The 15717-nt window shown below is 46.9% G+C and overlaps 1 protein-coding gene across 5 annotated transcripts in view; it reads right to left on the bottom strand.

Moving 5' to 3' along the window:
• Positions 1-15717, bottom strand: part of LOC119170776 (uncharacterized) — a 148094-nt gene that overhangs the window by 27980 nt on the left and 104397 nt on the right. For all 5 annotated transcript variants that reach the window (XM_075886686.1, XM_037422034.2, XM_037422033.2 and 2 more), the window contains exon 8: positions 13718-13915. In XM_075886686.1, the coding sequence (XP_075742801.1) occupies positions 13718-13915 (198 nt within the window). The remainder of the gene's footprint in view (positions 1-13717; positions 13916-15717) is intronic.

Genomic DNA, 15717 nt, shown 5'->3' with positions numbered 1-15717 from the left:
AACACAGGACTGAGCAAAGGTGTGATGACTATCGTATTTACTCGGGTAATGAACCCACCTTTTTTTTTTTTATAAATGTTTATGCCAATTTAGGGGGAGGGTTCATTATGCGGTAAAAAAAAGTCACGGGAGTTATAACAGCGAAAAATTTCTGTGATGGCTTTGCTTGTTTTTGTAAGTAAAATGCGGCACAGATCCTTTTGAAGCTCGAAGCTGTTTTTGTTTACTCCAGCAATGAAAGTGCAAGGATCGACGCCGAAGTGTCTTCTAGCCGCCCGGTTCCCATGCTCCAGCGCATGCTGTTTGTAACCAGTCGTGTAGCAAGAGTATTGGTCGAACGCGCCCTCCTAAGAAGTTGTCCCAACTAAGTTCACAACGTCAAACTGGACAACAAAAACGCAGCTTTAGATGATGGTATAAAATGTTGCGGCAGACGTTGCATGTGCACATTGCGCCGTCGGCGCAATTGCACTTTGCATCACCTCCGAAATGGCTGGCGCCCAGCATGGTCTTTGTTTTTTGCTTCGTTTTTGTGCCGCTGTGCTTGCATGCCACTACCAGCAAGGAGGTTTCTCCTGCATTCGACAAATGGCACGACTCTCAAACTTTGAATGACGTCGTCCGCGCTCACGCTGCTCACAACTGTTTAGCATGGTTGCAAAACTATGTTTTCACTTTTATTGTGTTGTTTTTTGTGATATAATGGCCTGATTTAACGTTGTTTTGATCGTAAATAGCACTGCTATCATACCAATATATAAAATAAATATAAAAAATACACTATAAATATAACAAATGTTTTTTTTTCTTTGTTTTCAAGACCCAAGATGGGGGAGGGTCAATATGCGAGTAAATACGATTTTGTCGAGCCAATGCAGCGGCGGCGAGTTGCGTTCATTTCCACGAGTGATTTGCACTTTATTGAGGCAGTGCAGTTCACAAGGGCGCGGCAGCGGACAGCGTGGTATGTCGGTACGCTTACACAAACAGTAACAGCGCTAAACTGCTAAGCCACATGTACTGCCGAGCAGGCAGTACAAGATTTAGATTGTTTGAGATGTTTATTGTTGGTAAGTTTGTTTTGATGACCTGCAGCCGCATTCGACGGTAGCATCGTCACGCTCCCGTGAATTTTCGTGCAGACATGATCGCACTAGCGCCTAAGTTGTAATAATCACTGCATGATCTACTGTTGATGTTCTCATCGCAAATGCAAAAAAGTGGAACTTCACAGTGAAATATGCGACCGAATATTCGTGAAGATAAAATAAGTGAGAAATATCTAGTTAGTTCCAATACGTGGTTATGAAATCAAATACGAATACAGTCAACGTCAAATTTCTCGGACTTCTCAAGGGACCGCGAAAACATCCGGAAAATCGGGCAGTCCAGAAAAACGAATGCACGTGAAAGCGCACGTTTTATTTTTGTAGGTATTTTTCGCTGACGAAGAGGGTAACGGCCGGAGTACAAGATTCCCGTTGCAATTCAGCCAATGCATGGTTTAGGTGGCTCTGAAAAGAGCCATTTATATTTAAACGAAAATCCGACGTGGCAAGCACTACCTCATAGGTCAGCACTCGCGCGCAAAGAAGTCGCCTATTTTCTTTTGCACGGCGTTCTGCTTGCTCGCGATCATGTCTGCCTCAATTTCAGTCTATGCCATGTTGCCACTGTACACCGATGACAGTGTCATCAGTGATCGCGTTGGCTGTGTAGGAGATGGCTCTTCGTTCTCAGTGTAGGAGTCGTCGAAATCCTCCGTAACTTGACGAACAGTTTCATCATCGGTCAAGTCCGCACATAGCTCGAGGTCTTTGTCAGCGTCGGCGAAGCCCTTAAAAGTTCTCCCGGCTGGAATCAACACGACGGTAGCATGCAGATCGTCAAAGGCAACATCCACAGATGGCAGTTCGTCACACATGCTGTCCACATAGGGCGAGACGGCCGTCTCGGCGTTGTGTGTGAAGCCCGCGCGGCGAAAACAGTTCCGCAGAGTCTCTTGCGTAACCGCCTTCCACTATTTTCGCTAGCATGCCGACGGCAGACCTGAGGTCAACAGCGTAGCTTTTCCTATCGTGAGCCCACGAGGGGGCTTTGTGTGCTTCGAAGACGGGGACGAAGACGAAGAAGCAGTCGGTGCCATCACTGTAAACGGGCGATCCGCTCGACAGAAAGCGCAGCACGATACATTTAAGAACTCTGTGAATGCTGAAGCCTTTTCGAAATCCTGCTTGTTCCTTTGGTTGATTGAATTCTAATGTTTTCTTTACTCTGTTAGCAATTGCCTTTGTAAATAGCTTGTATACTACAGAGAGCAAGCTAATCGGCCTGTATTTCTTCAAGTCCTTGTCATCTCCTTTCTTATGTATTAAGATAATGTTAGCGTTCTTCCAAGACTCTGGTACTCTTCCCGTCAGGAGACACCTCGTAAACAGGGTGGCTAGTTTTTCTAACACAATCTGTCCTCCATCTTCCAGCAGATCTGATGTTACCTGGTCCTCACCAGCAGCTTTGCCTCTTTGCATGCTCTCCAAAGCTTTTCTGACTTCTTCTATCGTTACTGATGGGGTGTCATCTGGGTTACTGCTAGCTCTTATAGTATTAAAGTCGTGGTTGTCCCGGCTACTGTAGAGATCTTTGTAAAACTCCTCCGCTATTTTAACTATCTTATCCATATTGGTAGTTATTTTTGCTTCTTTGTCTCTTAGTGCACACATCCGATTTTAGCCTATTCCAAGTTTCCTCTTCACTGCTTTGACGCTTCCTCCGTTTTTCAGAGCGTGTTCAATTCTCTCCATGTTATACCTTCTTACATCAGATACCTTCTTATCAACTTATATTAATCAACTTCGAAAGCTCTGCCAGTTCTATTTTGTCTGTTGTACTTGAGACTTTCATGATTTGATGCTTCTTAATGAGATTCTTTGTTTCCTGGGTAACTTGCCAGTGTCCTGTCTAACTACCCTGCCTCCAACTTCGACCCTGCCTCAACAATCGACCACATTCATACTATCAATCAGGTAATAGAGAAATGCTCTGAATATAACCAACCACTATACATAGCCTTCATAGATTACGAGAAGGCGTTCGATTCAGCAGAAATATCAGCCGTCATGCAGACACTGCGAAATCAGGGCGTCGATGAAGTACCGTATTTACTCGCGTAATCCTCGCACTCGCATAATTCTCGCACCCCCCACATTGCCCAAGAAAAAATACGATTTTTTTTTTTCCTCGAGTAATTATCGCACCCCCAAAAACTGCCGCAATAATGTCGTCTGCTCGTTCCAGCCATTGATGATGATAGCGCGCACCATCCGGCGCTACCTCTTAAGCATCAAACGTACTATTGCACAAAAATTCAATCCAATCCAAGCCAAGCTGAAGTGGCCAGTGCGCGTTGCGGCGTGTTTTATATGTTGTGTCGGTAATCTTGGCACGTTATGGGGCGATACTGAAGCCACACAGCTGCAAGTTGCAAGTGATAGATCATGCACTAAACAACGGCAACAGGGCCGCCGGTAGGCCCTTCGGAGCCTACGAGTTTTGTGTTCGCTACTGGTGACGGCAGCTGAAAGCCACCAAGACGCGTTGGGCCTGCCGTGTGCATAAAACTGGAATTGATGGTAAACTTTATTTCTTCAGAAGGAAACTGCGGACGATTTTCTTAAATAGCCATCAGCCCAATACTGACGTCCTACGCTTACCTTTTGAGGGCTCCTGTTGAGCGCGGACTGCTACCACTACGCCCGCAACGCCCACAAGCTTCGCGTATGGTATTCTAATTCTCGACTATTTGCTCCCACTTTTTGTGTCTCAAGTAAATCTTGCCTTGTGTTGAACCTCTGCTTTTATTGTTGAGGTAAGTTCTAATTAGTACTTCTTAAAGCTTGCTGTAAGTTGCTAGAGTGAGAATCCCGATTTGCCACCACTTTGTTTTCTTTTTGCTCTCTGCGCTTTCGTGGAAAGTTTTCCCCGCGTAATTCTCGCACCCCCCAACTTTGCATCGATTTTCTGACAAAAAAAAGTGCGAGGATTATGCGAGTAAATACAGTATATATAAACATCCTGGAAGAAATCTACAGGGGATCAACTGCTACTATAGTGCTTCATAAAGAAACCAACAGATTACCAATCAAGAAGGGTGTAAGGCAAGGGGACACAATCTCCCCAATGCTATTTACCGCGTGCTTACAGGAGGTTTTCAGAAGCCTAGAATGGGAACAGTTAGGAATAAGAGTTAATGGAGAGTACCTTGGTAACCTGCGCTTCGCCGATGACATTGCATTGCTGAGTAACTCAGGGGACGAATTGCAACTCATGATTACGGAGTTAGACAAGGAAAGCAGAAAGGTGGGTCTTCAAATGAATCTGCAGAAAACGAAAGTAATGTACAACAACCTCGGAAAAGAGCAACGCTTTGAGATAGGTAAAGTGCACTTCAAGTTGTAAAAGACTATGTACACTTAGGGCAGGTAATAACCGCAGAGCCGAACCACGATACTGAAGTAACTAGAAGAATAAGAATGGGGTGGAGCACCTTTGGCAAGCACTCTCAAATTATGACAGGTAGATTGCCACTATCCCTCAAGAGGAAGGTATATAACATCTGTATCTTGCCGGTACTTTGCTACGGAGCAGAAACCTGGAGACTTACAAAGAGGGTTCAGCTTAAATTGAGGACGACGCAGCGAGCAATGGAAAGAAAAATGGTAGGTGTAACTTTAAGAGACAAGAAGAGAGCAGAGTGGATTAGGGAACTAACGGGGGGTAAGGATATCACAGCTGAAACCAAGAAGAAGAAATGGACATGGACCGGGCATGTAGCGCGTAAACAGGATAACCGCTGGTCGTTAAGGGTAACTAACTGGATTCCCAGAGAAGGTAAGCAGGTTAGGGGGAGACAGAAGGTTATGTGGACAGATAAGATTAAAAAGTTTGCGGGTACACATTGGCAGCAGCAAGCACAGGACCGGGTTAGCTGGCGGAACATGAGAGAGGCCTTTGTCCTGCAGTGGACGTAGTCAGGCTGATGATGATGATGATGATGATGATGAATGCTGAAGGTCGGGAAATGTGATCATTGAAGATAGTGCACAGCAGCAAACGATCAACCGCAGACAACATGTGAACGAACACAGTGAGGTTTGGGGAGGGGAAGTTAAAATCAAAAAAAGATAACAGTGAGCCCCGTAACTGTCTCTCACGGGGAGGACACCTCACCAGTAGCTCATGAGGAATGGAGGTAAGGAGGGATTAAAAAGGATAGAAATTAAAGGTATAAAGATAGAGAGAGGAGCATGAAGAGAGAAGAGAGAAGATGGAGGCACAGGGACAGCCACATACGGAAGTAAGGAGAAGATAGGAAAGATGGACGCGGTCGCAGGAATCCGAGGACGGGGCACCGCTCAGTGAGAGCTCTTGTCTGCGTCAGGAGATGGCGTAGGGCGAGCCAGTCAGCCAGAGCTGCGCTATCATTGGAGACTGCAGGGGCACAATTGGTAGGCACGAAATCCAGCGAGCGAGTCAAGCCGCTATACTATGGCTGGCAACAGATTGACACGTGCGGTTTCGAAGTTACGGCAGCCGCGGCGCGGTGCGGCAGTTGGCGGCGCGAGGATATGAAAACAACCAAAATGACGGCGTCAGTGGTGACTTTGGGTCGGAAGTTAACAGTAAAAAGTCTGATAAATCAGATGCCGAAGGCTATAAGCGTCTGGAATTTCGGACTATTTAATACATTGACTTTACGGGGAGCTTGACGGTGCCACAGATGAGTCTGGGAAATCGGGCATGTCCGGAATTTCAGGCGTGCAGGAAATCAGACGCCGACTGTATTGCGAATGCAACATTCGAAGTATTCGCACACCCCTAATCTCCTGGTTTCTCTGCACAATGCACAGCAGCTAATGTTTTCTTCTCCATTGCCAGCCAGCTCACGTCAACTGTGATGTGGTGAGATGAAACCCTTATTCCTCCTCGCTCCGTTGCATCCGAACTATGCCATGTAGTTCATCAATCTTTGAACTTGAGTTTTGTGTGTCGTTAAGAATGTTTTTCTAAACATAGAGACCCTTTTGTTGAGAGTTTGATTTTTGTGCAGTCTTGGAGAGGCATTTAAGCAAATGAGAGTGTCACAGCATTGTGACATTGACAAAGCAAGCAGTCTTTGTGTTTAAGATAAAACTTTCCATTCAGCAAAACTTGAGGTCAGGAAACGGAAAGTATAACTACAAGCAATAAATAATGAGCACTGATAACGTCAAACAGAGCACTGACCACTAATAGTCTGCCCAACGATGAAGCGCATTAACAGACATGTGTCATCAAACATTCCTCCGTTATTGCTACCAGTCATGTGAGTTCCAGAACAAACTCTCATGTTTTTGTCTTGTAAGCGTAATCACATCGAAAGGTTCTAAGGTGATCTGAATAGTTCCCAGTCATATGGGCATGGTTTGCACAAGGCAGCAGTCAAATGTAGAATGGGGCAGTAAGATAAAAACAAAAAAGAGCTAAAGTGGCAAGAAAAAACAAAAAAGCAAAGAAATACACAAACTATGAGCGGAGTTTTGCAATTGGCCACATGCTGCAATGGCATTCTCTCTTCTTGTCTTGATAAAAGTGCTTGAAGCAAAGCTGTGAGAGATGGCATGGGGAAAGAAAATATGTCACGTGTGCATTGTGACCTTGAGTATGCGGTTTTTCAGTGTGATCGCGCATGTGCGCGTGAACAAGTCATGGCCACCTGCGAGGAACCCAGTAACGACCGAGCACTATGCTCAAATCAGCCAATGGCTGGTGCAATGGCTGTGACGAGCGAGTTTTGACATTGTGGCATCATTTGCCGAGAGAGAGAGCAATTCAAATCTGACTTTGAGAATTTATTGTGAATTCCAGGTCAGTGCTATTTAGCTTGCGTGTTCTCAGTAGCCTCGACTACCGATCGGCAGCATTTGCTGACCGTGCTCAAATAGTGTTGCATGGCCCCTTTAATTTAAATTTGAAATGGAGCTTCGTGGCACAGCAAATTCCCCTGGATAGGTTCTTTCACAGCTTAGCACTACTATACTGCAGTGAAATCATGCTTACAAGCGGTTACACGGGCTTTAATATACACCTGTTCGTTCATATCGCATACTTCAAAATATTCAAATATTTAAATTCGAATCGAAGTGAATTCAAATATTCGCACAAGCCTAACTTTTAGTGTGTTTTTTTCATTCACTGAATACAAGTTGCGGTACGAGGAGGCAGTTCTCAGCTGTATTTACACTAAATGTTGAGTTCGCAGAAGCAAACTGCAACATGGCTGCTCGGCGCCGCTTTGGTTTATCGGAAAAAAGTGTGCGCTGTTGGAGAGTGCAGAAAGGAAAGCTGCAGATGTGCAATCCTCAGAAAATGTTTTGTGGGAGAAGTGCAGTACATCTGCAGCTGGAGGATACGCTAGCGGACTTTGTGCGGGAAGCCCATGCGCGCTCGTTGCCAGTAACAATAGATACCATTCGCATAAAAGCCATGGAAGTCGCTTGAGAAGCTGGGCTCATGAGAGAAGATTTTCGTGCATCAAACTCTTGGGTGCGTCGATTCATGAGACGCAAAGGATTCTCCCTCCAGTGGCGCACATCCATTTGTCAGAAGTTGCCAGAGGAGTTCGACAACAAGCTTATACTTTCAGCACTTCGTGAACCGGCTTCGGGAGCAGAACAACTACATGATGGGGCAGATTGGCAACGCCGATGAGACCCTCGTGTGGTTTGACATGCCTTCGCCGACCACGATCACGCAGCGCGGCGCCAAGGATGTGAAGCTGTTGTCCACTGCAAACGAGCACTCCCGCTTTACTGTCATGCTGGCGTGCACGGCAGACAGTAGACAGCTCCCATTTTTCGTCATTTTCAAATGTAAGACAATGCCGAAGGAAGTGTTCCCTTCCCACTCGGTGTTGTCGTTTGCATCAAGAAAAAGGGCTACATGGTCGAGGCCATGATGCTCAAATGAATACGAGTAGTCTGGAATCGTCGGCCAGGTGCACTGCTGCCTCCTCGCAGCATGCTGGCGTTGAATGCGTTTCGTCGTCGTTTGACTGACGCTGTTAACCGCGCACTCGGCGATGGAAAATGGACCTCGCCGTAACACCAGGTGGTATGACGTTTACCTTCCAGTCGCTCAACGTTGCGATAAACAAGCCGTTCAAGGACTGAATGCGACTGGAGTACCTAAGAGGGGATGTTCAGCGACAAACCAGACACCGACAGGCCACCTACAGAGGCCTCCGTTTGCGACTCTTTATGGCTGGGTGCTTTCCGCCTGGCGTTCTTTGCCAGATTCCATGGTGGAAAATGCTTTCAAGAAATGTCACATCACCAAATCGCTGGATGACACGGAAGATGATGCACAGTGGGAGGCAGCGAGCGACAAACTCTCATCTTCAGAATACAGTGGTGCTTCTTCTGATGAATCGGAACAGTTGCGATGGTGATTGAGAGGAGCTCCGATGATTCGGGTGCGGTGCGCCCAATTCGCAAATAAATGTATTTCGGCAGTCTTGGGTTCTTTTTCCTTTCTTTCTCTTTTTTGGTCACCTTAACATGGGTGTCTTGAAATGAGAGCGCACTACTTAGATTGGACAGAAAGACAGGGACAAGCGCTTACAGCCAACTAAAAATTTATTCAGAAAACTATGAAATATATAGTGACAGATGAAACGGTGTCATGGCACATACGATAAGACCAAATCACGGAGCAAAATAACACAATCGAAAAACTAGTGCGCTCTCATTTCAAAACAATCATGTATCACCAACTCACCTAATCATTCATATTGACTAAACATGGGAGGTAGACCTATATTCCCACTCGACCTATAGTCCGGTTTACACAATAGTTCTTCTAATACAGTAGAACTCCGCTGTTGCGTTCCCGTGTGCTGCCTTTTCCTGGCTGTTACGTCGTTTTTGGCCGGTCCCGGCACAGCTCCCATAGGATCCAATGCATTGGGAACCCCGCTGCGGCGTCACAACTGTGGGACCGTTCCCGCATCATACGTTGCGAAGTTCCACGACGCCCCGGCTCGAGGGGCCATGTTGTCTTTCATGTAGCTTGGCTTGGCGGCTTCACGATGGGATTGGCCGCCCAAAGTGCCGGGAGCAACACCTATGACGTATTTCCGGTTCATGCCAGCAAAAGCATGACCTTTGAGATCCGTATTTGCACTCTAAGAAAGATTGTGTCTATGACGCGTTGGGGCCCTAAAATTTGTTTTGGCATCTGTAAAATTAAGGTCTCCGAGACCTGTTTTTGTTTTCTTGGGATGTCACGCTGGCTTAAACTTATCGCCAGCGGGTCGCGCAAGCGGCTCGATTCAAAGCGTATAGCCCGATCGCCATCACCATCGCCCATGTGTGCCCGTGTTACTCGTGCTTGCTGCAGTCTTCTCGCATTGCCTTTGTTTCGTGTCGGTTGAACACTGCTTCAACAAGTGTTTCGGCGTGCACGCAGATGACACAACAGAAGCTGTTGAAGATGGTGCGTTCGCAGACTGCGACGAACTGAACACTGCCATGGAGACTGTTGGTGCCAGTGGAATCGCGTACAGTGACTACACTTTTGTTAACGACACCGTTGTCACCTCCGCAATGTTATCCGTCAACGACAATGTGGCTGAGTGCGCCGATCCGTGCGCCAGTGACGAGGAAGTTGAGGAGGAGGTGGAGCGGATACCAGAGCCAACGTCCTCATCGGCCGTAGTGCCACTAGATTTATTGCGAAGATATGTGCGCACCAGTGACGATGGCGAGAGCCACATGACACTACAGGTGCTTGAAAAATGCCTTGTGCTTGTCGGGCGTGAGAAGATGCGCCAGGCAAAGCTGCACAATTTTTCCAAGCGAAAGAATTAAAATAAAACTACGTGCAGTTCACCACTACTCTTATTTCTCAATGTTTTGCGTTTCTCGGCTCTTGCGTTTCCCGGCTCCTACGTTTTTTTTTTTTTTACGGTCGCGTGAAAAACGTATCAGCGAGGTTCTACTGTATATGGTGATTTTGTGTAGTCTCCTGAAAGTTGTATAATCGGGGTTCCACTGTAGTGGTCAAAAAATAGTGGCAAAAAAAAAAAGCCGAATATGGAATAAAGTATTGAATACAAAAAATTTTATGGAAAACTTAAAACAAAAAAAAAGAATAGGGAAATTATCTGCTCATATGCTCGAGCACATAATGGGCTGAGTGAGCGCCTCCAAAAGACTACAAATTGTCATGTCGAAACTGAAGTCGTTCTACATGACGTGGCTTCAGGCTTTCTAGCTGCTACGTTACGGCGTTTCTGGTAGTTATAGACATGTGATCACTGGACACCTCAGCAGCAAAGTTGGCAAGGTATTTCGAAGCAATTTTGATGATGTCAGGATAAGTTGCAGCTCCATGCTCTTTCCAGTAATTCAAAGGACCATCATTTGGTGAAATCAGGGGTTCACTGGAGTATCTTTCAACCTCCCGACTGTAAGGCCCAAGCTCAGTGTGCTGGTTACCTCTTTGTCAAACTCTCCTATACGCAGTCTCCCAGCTTCTACCCTGGCCTTCTTTGCTAAATCCATGATGTGCAGAAATGACGTAGTCTCCTTTACAAACATAAGCTCCCTTTTGAATCAGGATAGCGGAACAAATTTCAACACAAGCCCTACTGCATTGACGTTTGCACCCCACTTTAAGTAGCACCATTGGCCTCGGTTCCCTTTTAGATATCCGTCCTGCTGAATTATTTGCAAGTTCAAATACTAGCTATCTGAGAGTCAAATCTATCTATTGAGTACTATTCAACTTGAATTCGAAACTCGAATATTCCTGCAACCCTAAGCATTGTGCTTGCCTCTCTTTTTCTTGTAGCACGTCCCTACGTCAACATAGAGACATGCTACAGTTTCATTTACCGTATTTTCGCGCGTATAACCCGCACCAAAAACCCAAAATTTCAGTGGCAAAGTGGAGGTGCGAATAATACGCGGGCTTTTTTCTATAGTGCTGCTTCACAGCAATGCATGTTGTGCTGTGAAGCCCCTTCACAGTGTAGCGAAAGCTACGGAGGCGGTTTCCGCAAATTCGTGTTGCTCCGCAAGTAGCATGGCAGCTTGCGGCCGATTTTAGTTTCGCTTGCTTGCATCGTTGAAGCGTTTAGAAAAACATTCGTGGAGAGACAATTCGATTGTTCAGTGTAAAATTTCACTGTAACACTACAAGTTCGCGGTCGCTCAGTGACCCTCCACATGTCCCTACGTCATGGACGCCATGTTTACTTTTGGAAAGGGCTTGCCGAAAAGGTGGTGCTGTCTAAGAAAGTTCCATAATAAATAAAGTAAGTTCCATAATAAATAAAGCAGTATTTATTTCAGCAAGGCAAATGAGATATTATAGTGCCTATAGAGATATTATCAGTAAATTAATGTACTACTTTTTGACGCGGTAGCAGGCATGCATTTCGGTTCTGTTGTTTCCAGGCTGCTGTTACAGTGTACTAGAAGGGGTAGTGCTGTCAAGTTTTCGCCGAGTGTGAGCGCTCTTTACCTCGCTGATACTGCTAGTACTCCACATCTCGACCCGTTCGCCAAGCCTAAGTCGATCTGTTCTGTCACCATCAGTAGCGTACGGCGGCAGGCCTTCACGGCACAGCAAAAGCTTAAGATCATAGCCGTCGCCGAGGAATTTGGAAATGGCGAAGCGGGAAGACGGCAAGATGTCAACGAGTCCTGCGTGCTACTGTGGAGAAAGAAGAAAGCCTACAAGCCGCGCACCGTGACCGTAGGTCATTTCATGGCCCCAACACTGGTGCCTACCCAGAGCTGGACGCGGAGCTAGTAAAGTTCATCGAAGATGTGAGAAGCAGGGGTCACGCCGTATCGACCGAGATGGCCCAAGTGGAAGCGCGGCGACTTTTGAGGGAGCTAGGCCTACCTCACGAGTTCCGTGTGAGCCGCGGATGGCTGCACCGCTTTATGAAGCGGCAAGGGCTCTCAATCAGACGACGGACTACAATATGTCAACGCTTGCCGGCTTCTAATGAGGAGAAGCTGCTCAAGTACCAGAGATATGTAATTGGCCTGCGAAAGCAGCACAATTACATTTTCTCACAAATCGGAAATGCGGATGAAACTCCTGTTTATTTTGAAATGCCGTTGGACACAACGATTGAGAAGACGGGCAGCAGTTCGGTGAGCGTGCTGACCAGCGGGAACACGAAACTGCGCATCACAGTCTTGCTTTGTGCCCTCCCCGACGGCACGCAACTGCGACCGTACGTCATCTTGAAAAGGAAAACTCTACCAAAGGTTCATTTGCCTGCCGGTGTGGTGGTGCGTGCACACGAGAATGCGTGGATGAACAGTGACTTGTTCGTAGACTGGATCAAGGCGGTATGAGAGAAGAGGCACGGTGCGATGCTCGCAAAGAGGTCCATGCTCGTTCTTGACTCGTTCCGCGGCCACACAACTGAGGAAGTGAAGGACCGCCTTTCACGCAACGGCACCGACTTAGTCGTTATACCCGGTGGAATGACGTCAATGTTGCAGCCTCTAGATGTGTCGCTTAACAAGCCCTTCAAAGCGCATGTCAAGTGCTATTACGCCGAGTGGATGGCCGAAGGCTGCTACGACTTGACGCCAACAGGACGAGTCCGAAGGCCTGATACTGCCCTATTCTCCAAGTGGATCGTCGAGGCATGAATGGCCATTCCAGGTGAGATGGTGCGAAAAAGTTTCAAGAAATGCTGCATCACAAACAACATGGATGGAACCGAAGATGACCTTGCGCATAATAGTGAGGACTGCGGCTCAAGTGATAGCTCTAGCGAGAGCAGCGACAGTGAGTGAATTGTGACTGGCCTTGCAGGCACGTATTCTGCTTGCTAAATAAAGCTTTTTCTGTCTACATATGTGCTATGTTGCTTGAACAGTAGCTTTTGTACAGCCTTTCCTGTATATCAAATGTGCGAGCAATAGGCGAGGATTTTTTTTTCTTTCCTGGTGAGGTGAAAGTGGGGGTGCGGATTATATGCAGGGGTGGGTTGTACGCGCAAAAATACGGTAAATGCAGAAGCAATGCACTCATGACCATACCTAAAATGAACTCGTGAAATCGGGTGCTCCTTAGATTTATGTAAGTACTCTAATTGAAGGCATTGTTTTCATCAAGTTCAGCAAATTAAATGCTTTTTGTTTTTTGTTTTGTTTCCTTCTCACTGTAAATCTACTCTTATTTAGTAGCACATTTGGATGCACTTGGCTGGTAAACGTGTCTTTTTTTATGGCCCTTCTGATAACCTGAACTTTTGATAAGACAAAAATTACTGTGGTCCCTTCGAGTTCATCTTCACAAGAGTCTACTGTACATATTTTCAGGCACGAACAAGTAACAATATGAATTGACGGATTCGATGCCGGGGAGCAGTTTTCATTAGGTACATTAAAATACACTGAAAAGAAAGCAGGCCATTCAAGAATATATATTTTATTGAAATAATTGAATTATGGATTGTCTAATGCAGTGCTATTTTTGTTAAAAATTCGTGAGAATTCGTGCTTGGCACTCTTGACAACCGTCTAAAGTAATTAGATCATAAACAAGAGTTGCCGAAAAAAGACAATAAGAATACAAAACCCCATTTTATGACTAACGGTTCAGCTAGTGGCAATTGCTGCTTAGCCCATATGTGAATTCCTACCTTGGAATGAATGCGTCTGGCAGCACTCTTGATGCGCTTCTCGGCCTCAGCCTGAGTCAGGGACCCCATGCGTTGAATGGCTCCTAGCAGCTGTGGGTGCCACGGTGCAACCAGCTCATAGCCCAGGGCAGCTCGCGTCAGTTCTGAGCCCAAGGAAAATCCAGCTGCACACTGCACCAGGCCTGCATTGCGCCTGACCTGCAATGTGCCGACAGTTTCTTTTGAGGTAAGTACAGGCAGGGTGTACAGAGTGTGCAGTATTTGCTGTAATTTAATGTAAGGGCTAGGGTTGTGTGAGTATTTGAATGACCGAATGTTACTGCATTCAAATTCACTTCGATTTCAATTGAAGTTAGTGAAGATTTTGAAGTATAGGGAAGCCCACATATAATGAGCCCACATATAACGACCCCCCTTAAAACGAACTTTCACTTAAAATGAATGATACCCGCGTGACCGTGGAAATATACATTACTTAAAAGCCACAAAATCGTACTTTCAACTAACGTCTTTGAGCATCCCTGATCAGTTACAGCGAACGAAGTTTGCGCTCCGGCGACTTCCCGGGAACCCACTTTAGACCATCGATAAGCCATCAACGAGGTGCACATAAGTTCCTATTGTTAAATGCCAACCCTGCCTCCGCGACACTCTACTTGTTTCTCTCCCTGACCGTTTTTTTTTTCATGCACTTCTCTTTCCTTTGTCCCTCCGCTCCTATGAGCATACCGCATCGCTAGACAAGGCCTGTGTTTTCACACTGCCATCGGTCTTTCGAAGACCCGTCGGCTAACTATAGTCTCCCCTCAACTATAGTCTCTCCTCAGTCTTTGATAGCGCCGGTTTTGTTGCGCTTTCGTTGGCATCGCCGGCCTGGGTTGCCAACATCATCGGTCATCGACTGTACCCGATCGTCTACGTTCGTGTCTAATCTGCATAAGTGTCAGCATTCTAGTGCGCGCTCTTACGCTACCCCAGCAACTTTGATAATTCGCGATTCAATCTGTGTTAAGGACCTGTTCTCACTCACTTCGTGCTCAGCTCAGCATGCCCTCCACACACGTTTGTAAGCGTCAATACGGCTTTTACAAGGAACAAAACACAAATCATCGAAGTCGGCGAGGCCGCACAAGTCTGACGGCACCGCAGTGCTGTTCTTTGACCTCTGCGCATGTGGACCACTCTCCCAAGTTCTCCTGCAAGCGAGTTGCGCATTTCCCGACCCTCACAAGCAAGCTACCCAACCTGCCTTCTTCCCGCATGTTCTTGTGTCCAAGGTCGCCTTCACGTCGTATGCTCCCCACTCTTCCTCTATTGCAACTCCTTCGCCAGTCTCCAGCGCTCCGCGACGACAACCACGCTATACTCGAATTCAGAAGTTTCATTTTCTGACTAGAAACGAACCCAGAGCAGTTTCACATGTGCTGGCTTTTATGTTGTGCGTGCATGCCTTGCTCGCTATTGGTGTGCATGTGCAGTTGATATGGCGAACAGGAGGCCTCTTGCGCATTTTTCTTCCAGTCCACAACACATTGAAAGTCTGACCGCATGACTTGGGCATTGTCACGTGTAAATACCGCGAAAATGTCGGTGCAGACCACTGAGCACGAACGGATGAAGAGGAAGAGCGCGGTGCCACGAAGGCACGAGGCGCACTTTCAGCGTTCGGGCCAGGTGCAGTGCAGTTTCGGGCTCCAAAATGAGCAAGACAAGTGTGAGCACGGAGAACCACGGAGCCAGCGAGGTCCATGGTGGCTGATGTGCCGAGGCTCCAGGTGCCGGCGTTCGGGTGACTCGCTGATCCAAGGGCCTCTGAGTGGTGCCGAGCTGCACTGAGCAATGTGCCAGAAAGGGACGTGGGCTGCCGGCCCATGAGCGCCTGCACCCTAGCTGTGCCTGGCAGTGTTCTCGCTGAGGCGAGGAACATCTGTTGAGCTGCCGCATCAAAGATGTGGGGAGCAGCATTCCAGCATTCCAGCGTAGACAGTGCTGCGCTGGAC

This window comes from Rhipicephalus microplus, chromosome 2, assembly GCF_043290135.1.
Source record: "Rhipicephalus microplus isolate Deutch F79 chromosome 2, USDA_Rmic, whole genome shotgun sequence".
NCBI lineage: Eukaryota > Metazoa > Arthropoda > Arachnida > Ixodida > Ixodidae > Rhipicephalus > Rhipicephalus microplus.
The sequence above is the reverse complement of the archived record's forward strand: the minus strand, read 5'-3'. Positions and strand labels throughout refer to the sequence as shown.